This window comes from Ranitomeya variabilis, chromosome 2, assembly GCF_051348905.1.
Source record: "Ranitomeya variabilis isolate aRanVar5 chromosome 2, aRanVar5.hap1, whole genome shotgun sequence".
Taxonomy (NCBI): Eukaryota; Metazoa; Chordata; class Amphibia; order Anura; family Dendrobatidae; genus Ranitomeya; species Ranitomeya variabilis.
In genome coordinates, this window is record NC_135233.1 from 351,724,615 (window position 1) to 351,742,469 (window position 17,855).

General features: G+C 43.8%; 2 protein-coding genes across 2 annotated transcripts; both read left to right on the forward strand.

Annotated features, from left to right (window-relative positions):
• Positions 1-4,880: 4,880 nt before the first annotated feature.
• MIA (MIA SH3 domain containing) lies at positions 4,881-8,370 on the forward strand. The gene is made up of 4 exons (XM_077292477.1): positions 4,881-5,059; positions 7,468-7,601; positions 7,674-7,784; positions 8,207-8,370. The coding sequence occupies exons 1-4, from the start codon at positions 4,942-4,944 to the stop codon at positions 8,228-8,230; spliced, it is 387 nt and encodes a 128-aa protein (XP_077148592.1). The 5' UTR covers positions 4,881-4,941; the 3' UTR covers positions 8,231-8,370.
• Positions 8,371-15,006: 6,636 nt separating this feature from the next.
• Positions 15,007-17,521, forward strand: LOC143805864 (rho-related GTP-binding protein RhoU-like). Its single transcript, XM_077285595.1, has 3 exons — positions 15,007-15,363; positions 15,856-15,914; positions 16,246-17,521. The coding sequence occupies exons 1-3, from the start codon at positions 15,144-15,146 to the stop codon at positions 16,696-16,698; spliced, it is 732 nt and encodes a 243-aa protein (XP_077141710.1). The 5' UTR covers positions 15,007-15,143; the 3' UTR covers positions 16,699-17,521.
• The last annotated feature ends 334 nt before the right edge of the window (positions 17,522-17,855 follow it).

Consider the following 17,855-nt stretch of genomic DNA (forward strand, 5'->3'; position numbering starts at 1 on the left):
GTGTCTCAATCAGAGGACACTGATTTCTGGACAGACCACTGATGCCTTGATTAAAAAGAGGGGCTTGTGTTTTGGGTAGAGGGGGTTTACGTAATGTTCCCAGTGCATGGAAGCTTGTTGATCCAATTCCAGGGTACGTTGTAGCTGGGCCTCGTATATGACATACACTTGCTGGAATTTTCTTGCCTTCTACAATTTATTTCCACTAGTTTCCTGATTCAAACTTAAAGGGGTTATCCATGATGATCTTACAGGGAGGTAGTTGCTAACTATCTGCCAGCTCAGAGCACTCACAGACCGCTCTTGAGTCTTCATATGGCAGAGCAGCTCTTCTGGCTTGTTCTGTCGACGGCATCTGGTTCTCTGCTGTCTATCAACATGACAGCGGAGCAGAAAAAGAATTTGTGATGTCACTGGAAGCCACAGGAGCGGTCTGTGATTGATCTGTGCCGGCAGAGATCGGTGCTGGGCAGGTAAGTAGCATTTACAGACCTGTTAGTTCTTGGCTCCATAGCACACAATAATATTCGTGGAAACCCCCTCATCAGCCCCAGTGGCATATCTCGGGCTCTACAGTTAGTCCCAAAGCCTGTACTTGGCCAGAGATATTCGCACGTATAAATCCATCCTTGGTTTGTGAGCATAAAGCTGTCTTTTTTTGTTTTTTTTTTTGTTTTGTTTTTCTTTGATGCTAAATTGAAAACTATACTAAGTTAAAGGTAAGTTTGCATGTATAATTAAAAAAAAAAAAAAATCTAATGTCAAACTACACTGTCTCAACCAAAAAAATCCCTACCACCCAGTATAAGGTCAGACGTGACACACAAGATCCAGGCTGGCACAAGGGTTTCATTGATGGGGATGTACAGTGGTCACTTTGTGTTCAGAGGCCAGGTGCAGGGATCCTGTCGGAGTGCTGGTTTTATCGCCAGTGCCTACACATGCAGGGTCCCCATTACCTGGAGGAATCCTATTTATGGCCCTCAGATGCATCATCTGGGATACTGGTTCATTGATAGATTCTCAGTATGGAATTACCGGCTTCCTTTTTGCAATTGCAGAAAACGTGACGTGACAAATATTGCTCTCGGCAGAGCCCAAAGCTGAGCTTCCTTCGGGCAGGAGCGCTGCGCCGGGGTCCGAGCTGTTTGCAGACCTGTATGTGGGTAACGCTAGGATTACCCTGGTGTTAATGGCACTCCTGCCAGAAATGGCTCCATCTGATGATGGAGATAGATGACATCTGTACGTGGCCTGTTTGGGATTTTTGTTTCTGGCCATTATTTTCAAAGCAAAATGACAGAATTTGTTGTCACTTATGTGAACCTAGGCTTGGTCTTTACAATCTAATGGGGTCGTCCACAACTGTCCCGATGTTTCCTTGTAAAATAACCCCAATCCTCCGCTCTGGCGGTACCGGCTTGCTCTTAATCCCTCTGGATGGACGTGATTCGCCTGCAGGAGAGAGAAGCTGGCGCTGATTTGGCCTCAAGGATTGTGTGACGTAATGTCACGCAATCCCTGGGAGAGCCAGTGCCGACACTGCTAGGACGCCATCGGAGGAGAGTATAGGTGTGTTTTTTCACAAGGGTGAAAAAAGAGTTTGGGAAGGGGTAGTCCAAGTAGTGAACAACTCCCTTAACTCATACTAAACTTTCACTTAAAAGCACTGTCCATAATTTTAGTATAATTTATATCTACACATTTTCACGCCAGCTACCTCCATTATCTTGAAGCAAACACACACTTCTGTCTTGTCTTTGGCAACAACTCTGTAAGTGAAAATTACTGCGGTCAATGACTTCTTTACATGGAATAAACAAAAACCCTATAGTATTAGAATTTTGCAAATGTCACAAATCACGTTCTCCCGCTTACACATGTTCCATATATCATTTTTGTTTTTTATTTGCAGTAATATATAGTTTTTTTTTAATGCACTGCTCCTCCACTAATAGTTTCATGGCTTCATCACTAAATGTAGACCTTGCTGTTCTGTCAGTGACGGGACCAACTATGCTAATGAGAAAATCAGCAAGAATGAGGAATGCGAGTTCATATGTGAACATTCGTTATCGGGTTGCGAGGGTACAGTGGTCTGGTCTGTGTGAATGGAGAATAAATACATGTGTCTGTGTGTATGTGTGTCCGCTGCTGCTGATCGATAGGTATGCCAAGAGTCAGGAATAAGGTAACAAGCATTTAGAAATTTTTTTTTTTTTTCTATATCATAAAAATATATATACTTTTCAGCAGTCTCATTATCACAGGCAGGATTGGAATGAAGGTAAGAGCTCAATGTACAGTAGATAATACTGGCTCCACCATTCACAATAGGTGATGTCACCGCTCACCTCCTCCTCCTGTACAATGACTGATAACACCTCTATATACAGTAGATAACACAGGATCCACCATTCACAATAGGTGATGTCACAGCTCACCTCCTCCTCCTGTACAATGACTGATAACACCTCTATATACAGTAGATAACACAGGATCCACCATTCACAATAGGTGATGTCACCGCTCACCTCCTCCTCCTGTACAATGACTGGTAACACCTCTATATACAGTAGATAACACAGAATCCACCATTCACAATAGGTGATGTCACAGCTCACCTCCTCCTGTACAATGACTGATAACTCCTCTATATACAGTAGATAACACAGGATCCACCATTCACAATAGGTGATGTCACAGCTCACCTCCTCCTGCTGTACAATGACTGATAACACCTCTATATACAGTAGATAACACAGGATCCACCATTCACAATAGGTGATGTCACAGCTCACCTCCTCCTCCTGTACAATGTCTGATAACACCTCTATATACAATAGATAACACAGGATCCACTATTCACAATAGGTGATGTCACAGCTCACCTCCTCCTTCTGTACAATGACTGATAATACCTCTATATACAATAGATAACACAGGATCCACTATTCACAATAGGTGATATCACAGCTCACCTCCTCCTCCTGTACAATGTCTGATAACACCTCTATATACAATAGATAACACAGGATCCACTATTCACAATAGGTGATGTCACAGCTCACCTCCTCCTCCTGTACAATGACTGATAACACCTCTATATACAGTAGATAACACAGGATCCACCATTCACAATAGGTGATGTCACAGCTCACCTCCTCCTGTACAATGACTGATAACACCTCTATATACAGTAGATAAGTCAACTTTTCTTTGATCCTATTTTTACAATCCAAACTGAAATGTATGAAGAATGGTGAATGGGGGGTGTCGGTTATTTCTTTTCCTCGTTCTTTTGATCCCCCCTCTGCGTCTTCCCCTTCTCGTCTTCATCTTGTCGAGGCTGAAGTGGAGTCACGATTTGTCGGAATCGGTATGAATCATGTAAAGTGATGGACTCAATCTACTGGAGAGAGAAAAGTAATGTGATCGGGCACAAAGACCAAGAAGAGCGGGGTCTGCTCACTAGGAAAAAGACAAGTGAGTGAATGGAATCTGAAAAAGCATGGCTACTTTCCTGTAGAAACAGCGCCACTCTTGTCTATAGGTTGTATCTGGTATTGCAGCTCCGCTCTAATCACTGGAATTCTTTGTATTCCATACAACCCTCTTATAAAGGGTTTGTCAAGTGGTACATACTAAAGTTTTATTAAAGGGAACCTGATGTTTGGGCAGCAAGACTCGTAGACCGTCTCCTGCATTGTACACATCTATATCTGCAGCTGTTCAGGGTAAAACATGCCTGAAATTATGGAACCGGGCTCTGATTCATGCCTGTGATTTGGGTAGCAAGACTCAGCTGGCTGTGTAATAACAAGTTCTACAACTTTCTTTGAAACTTTGGAAGAGATTTATTAAGACTGGTGTACTTTAATGGCATAACAAAACAAAAATGCGGTGGTGTAAAAAGCGCCTGGTTTATTTGGAGGCACATGCCAAAAATTTGAATCTACGCATGGGCTGGCATAGGTTTGCGCATTAATTTACTGTCTTGTGTAAAATATTGTAAACACAGGACAGGCTATTAAAAACTGTCTCCAAGCACTTCTTATCAATATGTTTCGCTGCTATGCAGCGTCTTCAGGGGTATTGGGCCATCTACATTATTCCCAAATCCCTTGAAGATGCATTATAGAAGCGAAATGTTGGGAAGAAATGTATGGAGCTTTATAATAGTTTTTGATAGGCTGTCCTGTGTTTTTATTGTTGAGAACATTATGAATTCATTGCCAACAGAATGGCTAACATAAATTCATGAATATGAAGCAACACACAGGGCATTGCAAATGTATTAGTTAGCAGTATTATAAGCTCCAAACACTTCGTTCCAATATGTTTCACTGCTATGCAGCATCTTCAGGGGTATTGAGTCATCTACTTTATGTCCAGTTCCCTTGAAGACCATGCACAGCAGCGAAAGACTGGGAGGAAATGTTTGTAGCTTTGTAATTGTTTTTTAAAGGTTGTCCTGTAGCGTTTGTTCTAGACATCTGCTCGCTGAGAATATTATCACTACAGTGCCGAAAGAACGGCTAGCTATGTAAATCGGTGAATATAAAACAGCACACAGGACATAGCAATTTAATAAGTTAGCAATATTAGCAAAATTATAAGCTCAAAACACTTTTTCTCCAAATTGTTTCCCTCCTATGACGCATCTTCAGGGGAATTTAGTCATTACATTATTCCCAATTCAATTCATGACAATTGCAATTTTTCTATCCCATGTATTAAAGTTTATGGGTAATGGTCCTTTAAAAACGTTATTTCTGAAAAACAGGATTTTGCGGTAAGAAATGCCTTCACCAACTCTTAGCAGTTGAAATAGAAAAAAAGGTGGGGAGGTGACGTGAAGCAGGTTCCTGAGCTCTGGCTGACAGTCCTGCTGCTGAGCTGCGGGTGTTCAGTGTCTGGAGGCAGCAGCGCAGCGCAGACATGGACCGGCCACTGCTGGGGATCATTCTCTTCTGCGCTTTCCTTGGGCTGGTTGGTGGAGACCGGAAGATGTCCAAACTTGCAGACCGGAAGTTTTGTGCGGATGAAGAATGTAGTCGTAAGTATCCCTAAAATGATGACGATTATATCTGGGGATGAAAATCTACTAAAAGGGAACAGTTCATTCATTTTGGCCAAATCAAGGTCAATAGATGATAATAACATTAAAAGGAAATTCATTTTTCAATTAAGAAATGTTACTATAGAGAAGTTTACTCCAAACTTTGGCCACTTAGCTGCTGAAATCTGATCATACAACCGGACTAACCTGCACAGAGGAAGAGAACTGGTTCTCTGGTATCTCCTATTGGAAGTAGCATTCTTATAACTCAATACCATCCCTTTAAAAAGCTGAGGGTGGAAAGCCAAACCGAAATTTCCACTTGTATACAGCTGTTTTGGGATCTTGACCTCCACCATGTTCAAAGCAGATTAGTCGGCTGGCTGAGAGTTGAGTTAATTGGTTAGGTTTCGCCTTAAGGAGACATCTAGGCCAAGCCATGCTTTCTGGGAAATAAAATATTCAATAAGCCCTTTTATAGGAAGAGAATGGTGTCTCTGAATATTACAAAAAAATCTTAATCGCCAGAGTACGGAGTTTTTTTGCTGCTGGCTGAAGCTATCGTTTCGCTTCACAGTAATGGGCCAGGGAAAAGGTTAGATAATACCTCACTCTCCCCCCATTCCATCGTCCAGTCTCTCGCGCCTCTTCTTTTTCCCTTCCCTCATCGTTATTTTCCCATTCATTCCTCTTTGGCCTCATCGCTCTGGGCCAGGAATTACAGTTCAACTAGGCCTTTCACATGTTGTGATGTCACACGTGAAGACATGGTGCGCGGTGACATCGGATCTGGGAGAGCCCAAAGAGGATGCCCACGACTGGGGAAGGGGAAATGAAGAGGTGCCGAGGACCCAAAGCAGGGCTGCCACCAGGAATTTCAGGGCAACATTTTTGGGCCCCCTTGAGACTCCGCCCAAGCTCCATCCCAGCTCCGCCTCCATCCCTCGAACCTTCCAGACTCAACGGCCACGCTTGGAAAAATCCAACCATTGGAAACCGCAGTGATCTGAAGAATGGGGAACTTTTATCCCCATTTTAAACTGCAACGTCAGGTGGGATATCTGTCCGCAGCTGCATTCCTGCTATTGGGGGCTTCCAGAAAAAGCCAAGTGCAGCCACTGAGGGAATGAATGGATCAGTGGTCGAGTCGCACATGCGCTCCATTCTAAAGGTGATAAAAGTTCCACATACTGCCGATCAGTGCGGGTCCCACAAGTCAGACCCCCACCAATCAATAAGTTACCACTTATCATCAGGCCACGTGCACACGTTCAGTATTTTACATCATTTATTTGTAGCCAAAACCTGGAGCTGAAAAATCAGGAAATGTAGAATAGAAACACGTCACCACATCTGCATTTATCTCCCACTGCTAGTTTTGGCTTACCATACTTGTTTTCGCCAGAGAACCTCTGAAAGTGCATATTTGCTACTGTGTAACAGTCACAGGACAGGGAGACATCCAAGTAATTAATCTATAATGTAAATAAAAAATCTTCCCCTTATTGAAATCAGAGAACAAGTGTCCTCCATACACAAAATAATCCACTATACCAAGACCAATTAATACCACATACAAGGTACAAATACCGCCACACCATGACCAGACCACATATTACTACCACATAGTGACTGATTAATACAGGGGACAAATACGCCACACCATGACCAAATCACATATTACCACCACATAGTGACCGAATAATACAGGGGACAAATACACCACACCATGGCCAAATCACATATTACCACCTCATAGCGACCGAATAATACAGGGGACAAAGACGCCACACCATGACCAAATCACATATTACCACCAAATAGTGACCGAATAATACAGGGGACGAATACGCCACACCATGACCAAATCACATATTACCACCACATAGTGACCGAATAATACAGGGGATGAATATGCCACACCATGACCAAATCACATATTCCCACCACATAGTGACCGAATAATACAGGGGACAAAGACACCACACCATGACCAAATCACATATTCCCACCACATAGTGACCGAATTATACAGGGGACAAATACGCCACACCATGACCAAATCACATATTACCACCACATAGCGACTGAATAATACAGGGGACAAATACGCCACACCATGACCAAATCACATATTACCATTACATAGTGACCAAATAATACCACATACAAGGGACAAATGCCACCACACCGTGACCAGACCATACATTACAACCACATAGTGACGGAATAATACCACATACAGGGGACAAATGCCAGCACATCGTGACCGGACCACATATTACTACCACATAGTGAATGAATAATACCACATACAAGAGAGGAATACGCGCTGACGTCCTTCTAGTGTGACCCTATATCACACTAGGACACATTATGGGTTTACATGTTTTTCCTCTGGACAGATCCCATCTCGATGGCGGTGGCGCTCTCGGACTACACCCCCCCTGATTGCCGCTTCATCCCCATCAGGCGCGGACAAACTTTGTATATATTCTCCAAGTTAAAGGGCCGGGGGCGGCTGTTCTGGCTCGGAAGTGTAAGTATGAATGCAGAGATGACTCACGGTGTCATTACCGGCCATATATGACACGCTGCGCTCTGTTAATAGGTGCGAGGAGATGAATACGGCGAGTACACAACGAAGTTGGGCTACTTCCCAAGTTCTATTGTTCAAGAAGAACATTATTTAATGCCCGGAAAAGTGGATGTCAAAACAGACGTGAGTGCAGCGGAACTCAGCGAAGTACAGATTACAAAACCCCAAAAAACTACAACTTCCCCGTTATGACCAACTCACTAGCGGATTCTCAGTTGACTCATTAAGCAGCCGTCAATAGACTATGCCACACAGAGGCTACAAAAGGCAAAGGGTGCACACTTTTTTTTTTTAATAAAACCCAATTGCAAAAAATTACTTTTAGCCACAAACATTTAAGTAATTTTTTTAAAAAAATATTCCCAAAGGTGGACACTTCCCGTATAGGGTATGTGCACCTTATTATGTTGCAGCTTTTGCCAATGTGTTGGACTGTCTATTGCTCTATGCAGAATGAGTCAACTAAGAATCTGTCAGTGAGTTCTATACAACAAGAAGCTTTTTTTTTATCTGTCTTTTTTATTATTCTGTTTCTTCCTTTTCAGCAATGGGATTTCATGTGTCACTGACAGCTCCAACCTCATGTCCGGCTGTGGAGATCGGGACAATAGAGCAACAAGATGTGTAACCCCTTCCCGTCAGCTAACATACCGTGATGTATAATGAATAGCTATACGAGTGATGTCATAATAAACTCATATACAGCTTATCCGTTCAGACATAAAGTTACTTTCTAATATACACTCACCGGCCACTTTATTAGGTACACCATGCTAGTAACGGGTTGGACCCCCTTTTGCCTTCAGAACTGCCTCAATTCTTCGTGGCATAGATTCAACAAGGTGCTGGAAGCATTCCTCAGAGATTTTGGTCCATATTGACATGATGGCATCACACAGTTGCCGCAGATTTGTTGGCTGCACATCCCAAAGATGCTCCATACAAGGCAGGATGGATCCATGCTTTCATGTTGTTTACGCCAAATTCTGACCCTACCATCCGAATGTCGCAGCAGAAATCGAGACTCATCAGACCAAGCAACGTTTTTCCAATCTTCTACTGTCCAATTTCGATGAGCTTGTACAAATTGTAGCCTCAGTTTCCTGTTCTTAGCTGAAAGGAGTGGTACCCGGTGTGGTCTTCTGCTGCTGTAGCCCATCTGCCTCAAAGTTCGACGCACTGTGCGTTCAGAGATGCTCTTAGGCCTACCTTGGTTGTAACGGGTGGCGATTTGAGTCACTGTTGCCTTTCTATCAGCTCGAACCAGTCTGCCCATTCTCCTCTGACCTCCGGCATCAACAAGGCATTTCCGCCCACAGAACTGCCGCTCACTGGATTTTTTTCCTTTTTCGGACCATTCTCTGTAAACCCTAGAGATGGTTGTGCGTGAAAATCCCAGTAGATCAGCAGTTTCTGAAATACTCAGACCAGCCCTTCTGGCACCAACAACCATGCCACGTTCAAAGGCACTCAAATCACCTTTCTTCCCCATACTGATGCTCGGTTTGAACTGCAGGAGATTGTCTTGACCATGTCTACATGCCTAAATGCACTGAGTTGCCGCCATGTGATTGGCTGATTAGAAATTAAGTGTTAACAAGAAGTTGGACAGGTGTACCTAATAAAGTGGCCAGTGAGTGTATAGCTTGCAATTTTTGGTTTCCCTGACTATAGACAGAAGCGATAATTTCTTGAGATGGAAAAAATCTGTGACCCCAGAGGTTGGTTCACATCATAAACGGCTTTTGAGTATTTTTTTTTTCCACAGTCTACCCAATCTCTTTCCTTAGAGGGTGTACAAAGAAAACACAGGGACCCCTTTATCTCCAGTAGCTCTTCATCAATCAGAGATTGACGTCCGAACTCTCAAATATCGGAGGGTTCGACCAACCATCTTATGTGTATGAGGGCCCTCCTGATGATGTCAGGGGACAGAAGGAACCCAAAAGAGGCACACATGGTAGATGTACAAGTACTGTCTTACATAGGGACATCCTATATATGAATATATATATTCTATAGTGGGAGTGTCCCTATCTGTAGTATAGGCTGGATTTAAACTGTGGACTTGCCAACTGTCTTATGTGCATGAGGGTCTTCTGATGATGTCAGGGGACAGAAGGAACCCAAAAGAGGCACATATGATAGATGTACAAGTACTGTCTCTCATGTGGACCTCCTATATATGTGTATATATATATATATATATATATATATATATATATATATATATATATATATATTCTCTAGTGGGAGTGTCTCCCTCTGTAATATAGGCTGGATGTAAACTCTGTGGATGTCCAGGGTGCTGACTTTGTCAACATTTCTGAAAGTAATATTTCTCACCTACTAATGAATAGCCAATTGCATGGAAATTCAAGATGTCTACTGGTGGAAAAAATGCAGCCACGGGAAAGAATGAAGAGTGAGGTGTCAGACGTGGCAGCACAGGTGGATTATTGCTGTCTCTGATGCCTGAATATTACAGAAATTGGCTACGCTACAAGTTTGCAGTCATTCTTTGTGCGCGCACTGCACACTGTACATTCCGACTAGACTTGTCCAGCCTCACTGAATACACTTACATTGAGAGAGGCCTTGCACGTCTAGTTGGCAAGTGACCGAATGTATGCAAATCACATGCGAACGCCCCGACACCGGAGAATCCTTACAGAGTGCAGTGCGAGCGATGTGAGGATTCACAAGTCGACACTCACATTGACTAAGTATCACTTCCCAATAATCGGCCCGTGTCAGTGCCCCCTTAGGGTAAGTTCCCACATAGTAAAAACCCAGCAGATTTTCAGGCCTTCCACAGAGGAGTTGTTGCAGTGATATCTGCGGGGACGCCACACATTTCACGCTTCTCAGTGCTCTTGAATCTGTGCGCAGTGGAATTTGACATGCCTCGAATCTCAATCCCTCAGCTTTTTTTCAGTTGATGCTGCAGATACATTTTCCAGCCTGTGCCTGAGATTTCTTCAAATTCAAGCACTTTCTTGGCACCGTAAGGACTTGTTCACACGCTGCGGTTTTTTCCCCCCACTTGTGTTTTTTATGGATACTTTTCCATGATCCGGACACCACTAGAAGCACCACTGATGATCACGTCTTGTATCACCTACTCCCTCGTTATGGCCACATTGAGGACCTTGTGGCCCATGGACTGGGTACTCTATAGACCGCCACTCTATTTTAGGCCATCTCAAGCCTTACCTCCATGTTTTCTCCTGATAGGTGTCTGAGGCACAACTGATGGTGGCTCGGCAAATATAGGACTATATGGAGGTGCTATGAAGAACCATGATCATGGGTCCAAGAAACCAACCGTTTATATCGGACCAATTGCCTGTATAAAAGACCCTGGGAATTGTCCCATCCCCCTTTTCCCATGGCTTTGTAATGGGGTCAGCATGGGCTAAGACCCCCACTGTAAAGGAAATGAGCAGCCCATTGACACACAGGTGCTAAGTGTCGGCTCATTATAATATCATTACAAGGGTTAATATAGTGATGTTGTGTCCTATGTAAATGGCGGCAGCAGTGTTGTGGTGTGTACAGGGGGCAGGTGAAGTCATTTCAATATTTATTAAAGTGAACTTCCTTGAAAAAGACGATGGAGGCTTTAGTGACAGGATAAATGTGGATGAATATCAGGTTTGTGGTACATTAATGTGTGCTCATTATTATCTGAAATTACGCTGTGATCTTCTGAAAAAAGAGCATTTTTTTTTTTACTGCTTGAAAAACTCATTGCCTCAAAAAAATCTGTCTGCACATAGTCTTAAGGGCCCAAAGGCCTAAAAAACCCACCAGTGATATTAAGAGATGTAATACATCTTTGTGGCCACAAGGAGGCAGCAGATACATTTCTTATGAATGTCATAGCTTATTTATACTGTGTTAGATTTTGGCCCCCATGTGACCTGCTCTTTTCCTGCTCCCGAGTTATGCTGGTAACAGTAGTTCTACAGCAGCTAGGGAGCCAAGTGTGAGATATGTTGTGACAAGGAGAAAGATGTTTCTAGCAGTCACCGAGGTCCGGAGTCCCACAGCACCAAAGGGGCTTACTCTGTCCATTTTTCGATTTACAGCATCAGCCATACATGTCTGGCAGGTGCGCAGTGCGCAGGCGCTATTCTGCACAGGTGGCGGCTGTGTTATACAGCCGCCATTGTAAACTATCTGTTGGCTCCAATTGCAGAAGTGTAACCCCTAAAATGCAGCTGTCAATCATGCTAGCAGCATTTAAGAGGTTGGAAATGGGGTGCCGATGACCTAGGGCCTCAAAAGTGTGCAAATTTTAATTTTACAAATAAAAAGCACAATATTGCGGCATATTGTACAAGTGATATAGTGATCGCAGGTTCAAGTCTGCCAGTAATAAGGGGCAAAAAAATATATATACAAAAGAGGAAATATTTTTTAAATAAAAAATATAAAAGTTCATATCACCCGACTTTTTCCAGAAAGAAATTAAGCTAAAAATCTAAAAAAAAGAAAACATATTTGGTATCTTTGCCGGCATAATGATCCAATCTTATAAAATATTATAATATTTATCCACTACAGTGATCGACAAAACTAAAAAGTAAAAAAAAGTAAAAAAGCAAAAAGACAGAATTTCTGTTTTGTTTAAGGTTACTTAGCATCCTCAAAAAAAAAAAATAGAGATAATAAGAGATCAGAAAGTCGATTGGATCCCGAAAATAGTGTGACAGAAACCACAACCTGTACCACAAAAAAAATAAAAAATAGCCCTCTGTTAACCAAAAAATTCAAAAAAAGTTATAGCTCTTGGCAGCAGGTGAGAAGTAAAAATTGAAAGGAAAGAGGGGCCAAAAAAATTCCCATAAACCTGGAGCCAGCCCTGCTGCTGCACCTCTCAGTTTTGTGATTTTTATTGGTCACACTGGACTCTATGGAAGAATTGCAGCGATCATGTTCACTGGCGGCCATATTGCACAAGATTATTATTCCGCCATTGAATAAATACATGCAGGACTATTTCGATACTAGGAGGGAAAAATAAAAGACATCAGGCGAATGGTTCACACCGTCGCCATAAAACATTATCGTGGCAATAATCCTACAATCCCCTAATATAAACAGTAACAGGGAGCCGCTATCTCTGCTTACTGAGTGTTTGGAGAAGGCCACGCTGGGTGGGCTCCTGCTCCTCAGGCACTAACAGCTGCCAGCTCTGTGCAGTTAGTGGGGACAGAGGCAAGGGCCTTGGGGAGTGGGCCTGACAGATAAAGTGGCGCTATTAACACCTGGGGTGTTCATTTTCACTGAGGGGATAAAGAGGAGGAGGTCTGATGGCTCATCCACATGTTGGTCATTGCTGGGATCTCCTAGGTTGGTCATCAAAACGCGTGATGAGGGAATGTGCTGGGATAAGGTGTTATCGGGGAGCTAACTGAGTGTCTTCGGCGTGCTTGGAAAGTATGTTCGAGTCCCCGCGGCTTCATGTCTCGTGGCTGTTTGACAGCTGCAACGTAGGCAGGTATTGACTGTTAGGCCGCGAGACATGCTGCTGCGGGGACTCGAACATACTTTTAGAGCACGCCTGTTAGCACCCGAGCATGATAACATCTTATCCGAGCACGTTCGCTCATCACTAGTTTTAATGTAAAGATGCATTCATCTGTGTATCACATACGACATGTCTACAATTTGGCCTCCTGGTGGCTTTGGCCGGGCAAAGATAGCGTCCCAAACCTCTGTGCTTGAGGGTGGTGGTGGGATAATAATGATGTACAGTTTCGACCGACAACTTGGCAGATGCAGCTTTTGTATCGGACACTGAAGTTGGATCCAGAGTAGCGCTTGCGAGCTGTAAAGCCAACAGCTTGTAAGCGCGTGCCTCTTGATGTGGCCTGGATAAATAAAAAAACAAGAGGAGCTCCATCTATAACACCATAGGCAACAGGTGAACGTGAGTCGGAGGGTTGGTCGCTCACCTGATCAGGCTGTGTACAGTACAACTACGTGAAGAGTGATGTACTGTATTATAATCCAATGGTGATTGCTTCTCCAAGGTGAGAGGAGTGTGGTGGATCTCGGGCAAAAGGTAAGAGGACATAAGTTAAGGAGAGAGGAGTGTGGTGGATCCCGGGCACTGCCGCTGACAATGGTTAATCCAGGCGGTAAGTATTAGAAACTCCCAATTTACTGCAATGCGTTTCGGAGCAGAATCTACTGACCCCTGAGGAAGGAGAAGGTTCTACTGCGAAACGCGCTGCAATAAATTGTAACTTTTTTATACTTATCGGCCTAGATCAACCTTTTTCAGCGTCCGAGGTCTCCCGCACGCCTCTCTCCTTTCTGTAGCTTTTGGCAACGAGCAGCGAACTGTAGAATTTTAAAAAACGGAGAAGATTTTAAGTAAAAGGAAAAATTGCAAAGTTGCTTGCTTTTACCATGCCCGTTCAGTAGGATGAGTCAACCCCTTTAAGCTGCCTCTCTGCCTGCAAATAATTAACTTTCAGGATATATACGGAAGCGATATCGCATGACATCACCATAAACTGCGGCATGTGATGTCAATGCCAGTCAGCTGCTGGGCCAAGGTAAAGCTTTTGCAGCACAGCTCACTACGCCTCTGATGTTGGCTAGTATAAATGTGGTGACGCCGATAATAGGGCACGCCATGACATCATCTGTAGAGCGAGACCCCGGGGCTACTCTTCTCTAGCAGTAACTTAAGTAGATGAGTCTGACAAGTGTAGGCTTCTCCCTATACAGCCCTGGAGGGTGTACCGCGTATTCTGTGACACCTCTAATAATTCACTTTATGGTTTGATCTCTATCCCAATAACACTGATCCGAAATGCGTTGGCAGCCCAAGAGCCGACGGGATACCGGCGCGCTTTGAAGATATTAGACGACGTCTTAATGCTCCACCGGTATAAGAATATAAGCCCTTGCAAAGCAGGATTATTGTATTAGGCAGGTAATATTACAGGGTAAAAGCTCAGGATCTTCTCACACTCATTGTGTTCTACCCCTTCAGGGGTTAAAATTGAGGACTTCTTAGAAAAAGTCCATTGTACAGGATCTGAACTTCTTCAGGGTGGAGATTTTATGAAGGCGAAGCTTTAACTCTTCAGTTTCCCAGATCTGTTGGAGCAGAGTCTATAGGAACTTGGATTTCTCTTCTCAGTTCTCTGCAAAACTCTTGTGTGAAAGCTCAGATCTCTATAGAAGGCTCTGACTCCCTCCTCCCAGTCCTTCCACCTCCCCCACCACATCAATCCCAGAAAGTCCTCCCCATCTCTCCACACTGATTATCCCAGACTGTCTGCAGCTCCTCCTTCTCCCCATCCCAGCCCCTGGCCTGTAGACTTCCCAAGAGTGAAGGGGGTGTCTTACACAAAGAGGGAGGGGGAAAGCGATTTTAAAAAGTCATTTTCTCCTTTCCTGAAACAGTATACCTGTAGAAACCTGGCAAGGTGGACACTCCGAGACCAGAGGATAATGCCCCCTCAAGAGATGTCCATGGAATACACGTCACACTTTGCACCCCCTGTGCCACCACACAAGCCTAAACCTCTACCATCCACCGGAGATCAAGAAAGGAATCTAAAATGCGTCCTACTAGGAGATGGGGCAGTAGGAAAGACCAGCCTTCTGGTCAGCTACACCACCAATGGTTACCCAACACGATACATTCCCACCGCCTTTGATGACTTCTCAGGTAGGATCACCTAAGACAAATTTTTCTGAAAAGTTGCATATGGATTAATTACATTTTTCACCTAAAATTCATTTTTGGGTGATTTTTCTTCTCTGTGATCTGCATGTAAAGGGAGGCGAGAAGGTCTTTTTTCTCATATGTTTCCCCACGTTCGGATTTGCTTGTATTCCTTGCACGTCAAGTTAAGGCTGGTTGCACAGGGTTTCCAGGGCATTCGTGAAAGGGATCCTATATTAAGACATTATAGGACACCTTTTTTTTCTATTTGGGAACGAACGAGTCTTGAGTGTTCAGGACTTACAGGGTTTGGGTCAGATCTTATAACGTCACATTTTACAATATATCCTTGTATTGTGTCAGCTGCTTATCAAGTTTCCCCAGTATTGGAGTCTTGTCCTGTCCATGTCACATTGTAGTTTGTAGGAATATAGGATTCTGTACAAAAGTCTGGATTGTTTGCAAATGGTTAATGGTGATGTCATTTTTTTTCAGCTCTGGTGCAAGTAGAGAACACCCCCGTCAAGCTTCAGCTTTGTGACACCGCAGGGCAGGTGAGTGCTCAGCTGGATTGTATGTCAGACTTCATATTGCGTGACTCCTTCTATGTATATCCCTGTAGGGAGGTAGAGACGCCATATTTTAGATCTGTGTCAACCTGCAGATCAGATTCCATGTCCTCTTTTGCCCACCAGCACCTTGCAGTTGGAGGGATGGACACTGTTGCCTTCACCATGACATGTGCCACCTGAGGAGCAGACTTCATATCTTCTAGGGTTGTCCATCGTACATCGTTCGTGCCCCATTGTTCCACCTCTCATCAAGTCTGCGTGTCGTCTTCTTCTGGAGACACATCCATAAACTCATATTTCTCTCTCTTTTCAGGATGAATTTGACAAGCTGCGTCACTTCTGCTACCCCAAAACCGACGTGGTCATCCTGTGTTTCAGCGTCGTGAGCCCATCTTCTTTTCAGAACATATCAGAGAAATGGATCTCGGAGATACAAACTCACTGCCCCAACGTTCCTCTCATCCTGGTGGGCACACAGTGTGACCTCCGAGAGGATGTCAAGGTCCTCATCCAGTTGGCACGGTATCGGGAGAAACCTGTGCCCCCATCCTCTGCCAGGGCGCTCGCTGAAAAAATCGGGGCTGTTGCCTACGTCGAATGTTCTGCTCTTACTCAGAAGAACCTGAAAGATGTCTTCGACACGGCCATACTATCGGGCATCCGATACTCCGACCTGAGAAACCAGAGGGAGAGAAAAATGGCCGCCACAGCTAGCAAGATGAAGACTCTTTCTAAAGCTTGGTGGAAAAAGTATGTGTGCGTTTAAGATTTTGATGCAATGTATCTCGGGACCAATACATTAAGCCAAGTGCCTTATCTCAAGAACTTGCACTCGGAGCAAGAACGTGACATCTTGCTGTGAAAGGTGACTATGAACGTTCATGGTTGTGGACTACCAAATTCCAGGTGCATACAGAGTTCAAAGACTTTTCTAGGGGCCTGGTATGGACTAAATCAGCAGAGACGTTGGCGGCTCTTTAACCTACATGACGACATTCTGACACCTCTTCTTAAAGGGATTCATCCAATTTGCACCTATGTTTACACTGGATAAGGTTCCAGGCTGGAATGTGTCGGAATGAATACCGGTGACTGGGATGGTGCCCATACTGAATTAATATAATGATTTGCTTTGATTTGCTGCCTCACACTGGCAGCTGAAACCTGAATATAGCTTCTGTTCTAAGAAGCGTGTAACATATGGACGTTGTAATACTATGTATTAGCATGGACATCCGTGTCTGCGTGCGAGCCGCGACCCGGACTGCTTCTTCAAACAGCAGATTTCCATTTACTAGGGATATGTCATCTAGCATCAAACATAGCCTTGCGTAACTCCAGGCTCCCAGCTGTTCTCTAACTGCATGGCCACATGCTGAGAGTTGTAGTTCCGGGACATCTGGGTGCCACCGGTTCCTCCAGCCCATCTGTAGTAAGCTCATTTTTACTAATACCGGTGTGCTGTCACTCCGATCCATAACACGTCTTGCATCGGTCTCAGTGATATCTCTTTACAAGCGCTCGATTGGGACGGAAAATTTCTTTTTCATGTCATTCTGTTCTCAAATAAAATCTTTTATTATTGTGTACACTTGTCTGCTCGTTACTCATTACTATAGACGGGGAGGGAACAGTACGGTACATTCAAATGGCTGATAACAACGAACAATACATTGCCTTCAACAACAAGGCACATGGAGACAGAGACTTTAGGTTTAAGGCCTCCATACAAATTTGTTGGCCAAACCTATCAATTTTAGGAGGTTTCCTATAGAGAGGCTTCATGACTCTAACAATGGATGAATTTAAATGCCTGATCCTTTTCTTCTAAGGGCTAATCGATCACCACCAAAGGGGTGTGCTAGTAGCTTAATGGCCCCATTCACATTGGATAAAAGTTGATTTAATCAGGATCGATCGCCA

What these genes read in the sequence shown, in the direction of transcription:
- MIA (XM_077292477.1), top strand. Translation starts at nt 4,942, where the DNA reads ATGGACCGGCCACTGCTGGGGATCATTCTCTTCTGCGCTTTCCTTGGG. An exon ending in TGCGGATGAAGAATGTAGTC is followed by an intron (nt 5,060 to 7,467) that starts GTAAGTATCCCT and finishes TCCTCTGGACAG; the next exon opens with ATCCCATCTCGATGGCGGTG. An exon ending in GGCTGTTCTGGCTCGGAAGT is followed by an intron (nt 7,602 to 7,673) that starts GTAAGTATGAAT and finishes CTCTGTTAATAG; the next exon opens with GTGCGAGGAGATGAATACGG.
- LOC143805864 (XM_077285595.1), top strand. Translation starts at nt 15,144, where the DNA reads ATGCCCCCTCAAGAGATGTCCATGGAATACACGTCACACTTTGCACCC. An exon ending in CGCCTTTGATGACTTCTCAG is followed by an intron (nt 15,364 to 15,855) that starts GTAGGATCACCT and finishes ATTTTTTTTCAG; the next exon opens with CTCTGGTGCAAGTAGAGAAC. An exon ending in TTTGTGACACCGCAGGGCAG is followed by an intron (nt 15,915 to 16,245) that starts GTGAGTGCTCAG and finishes CTCTCTTTTCAG; the next exon opens with GATGAATTTGACAAGCTGCG.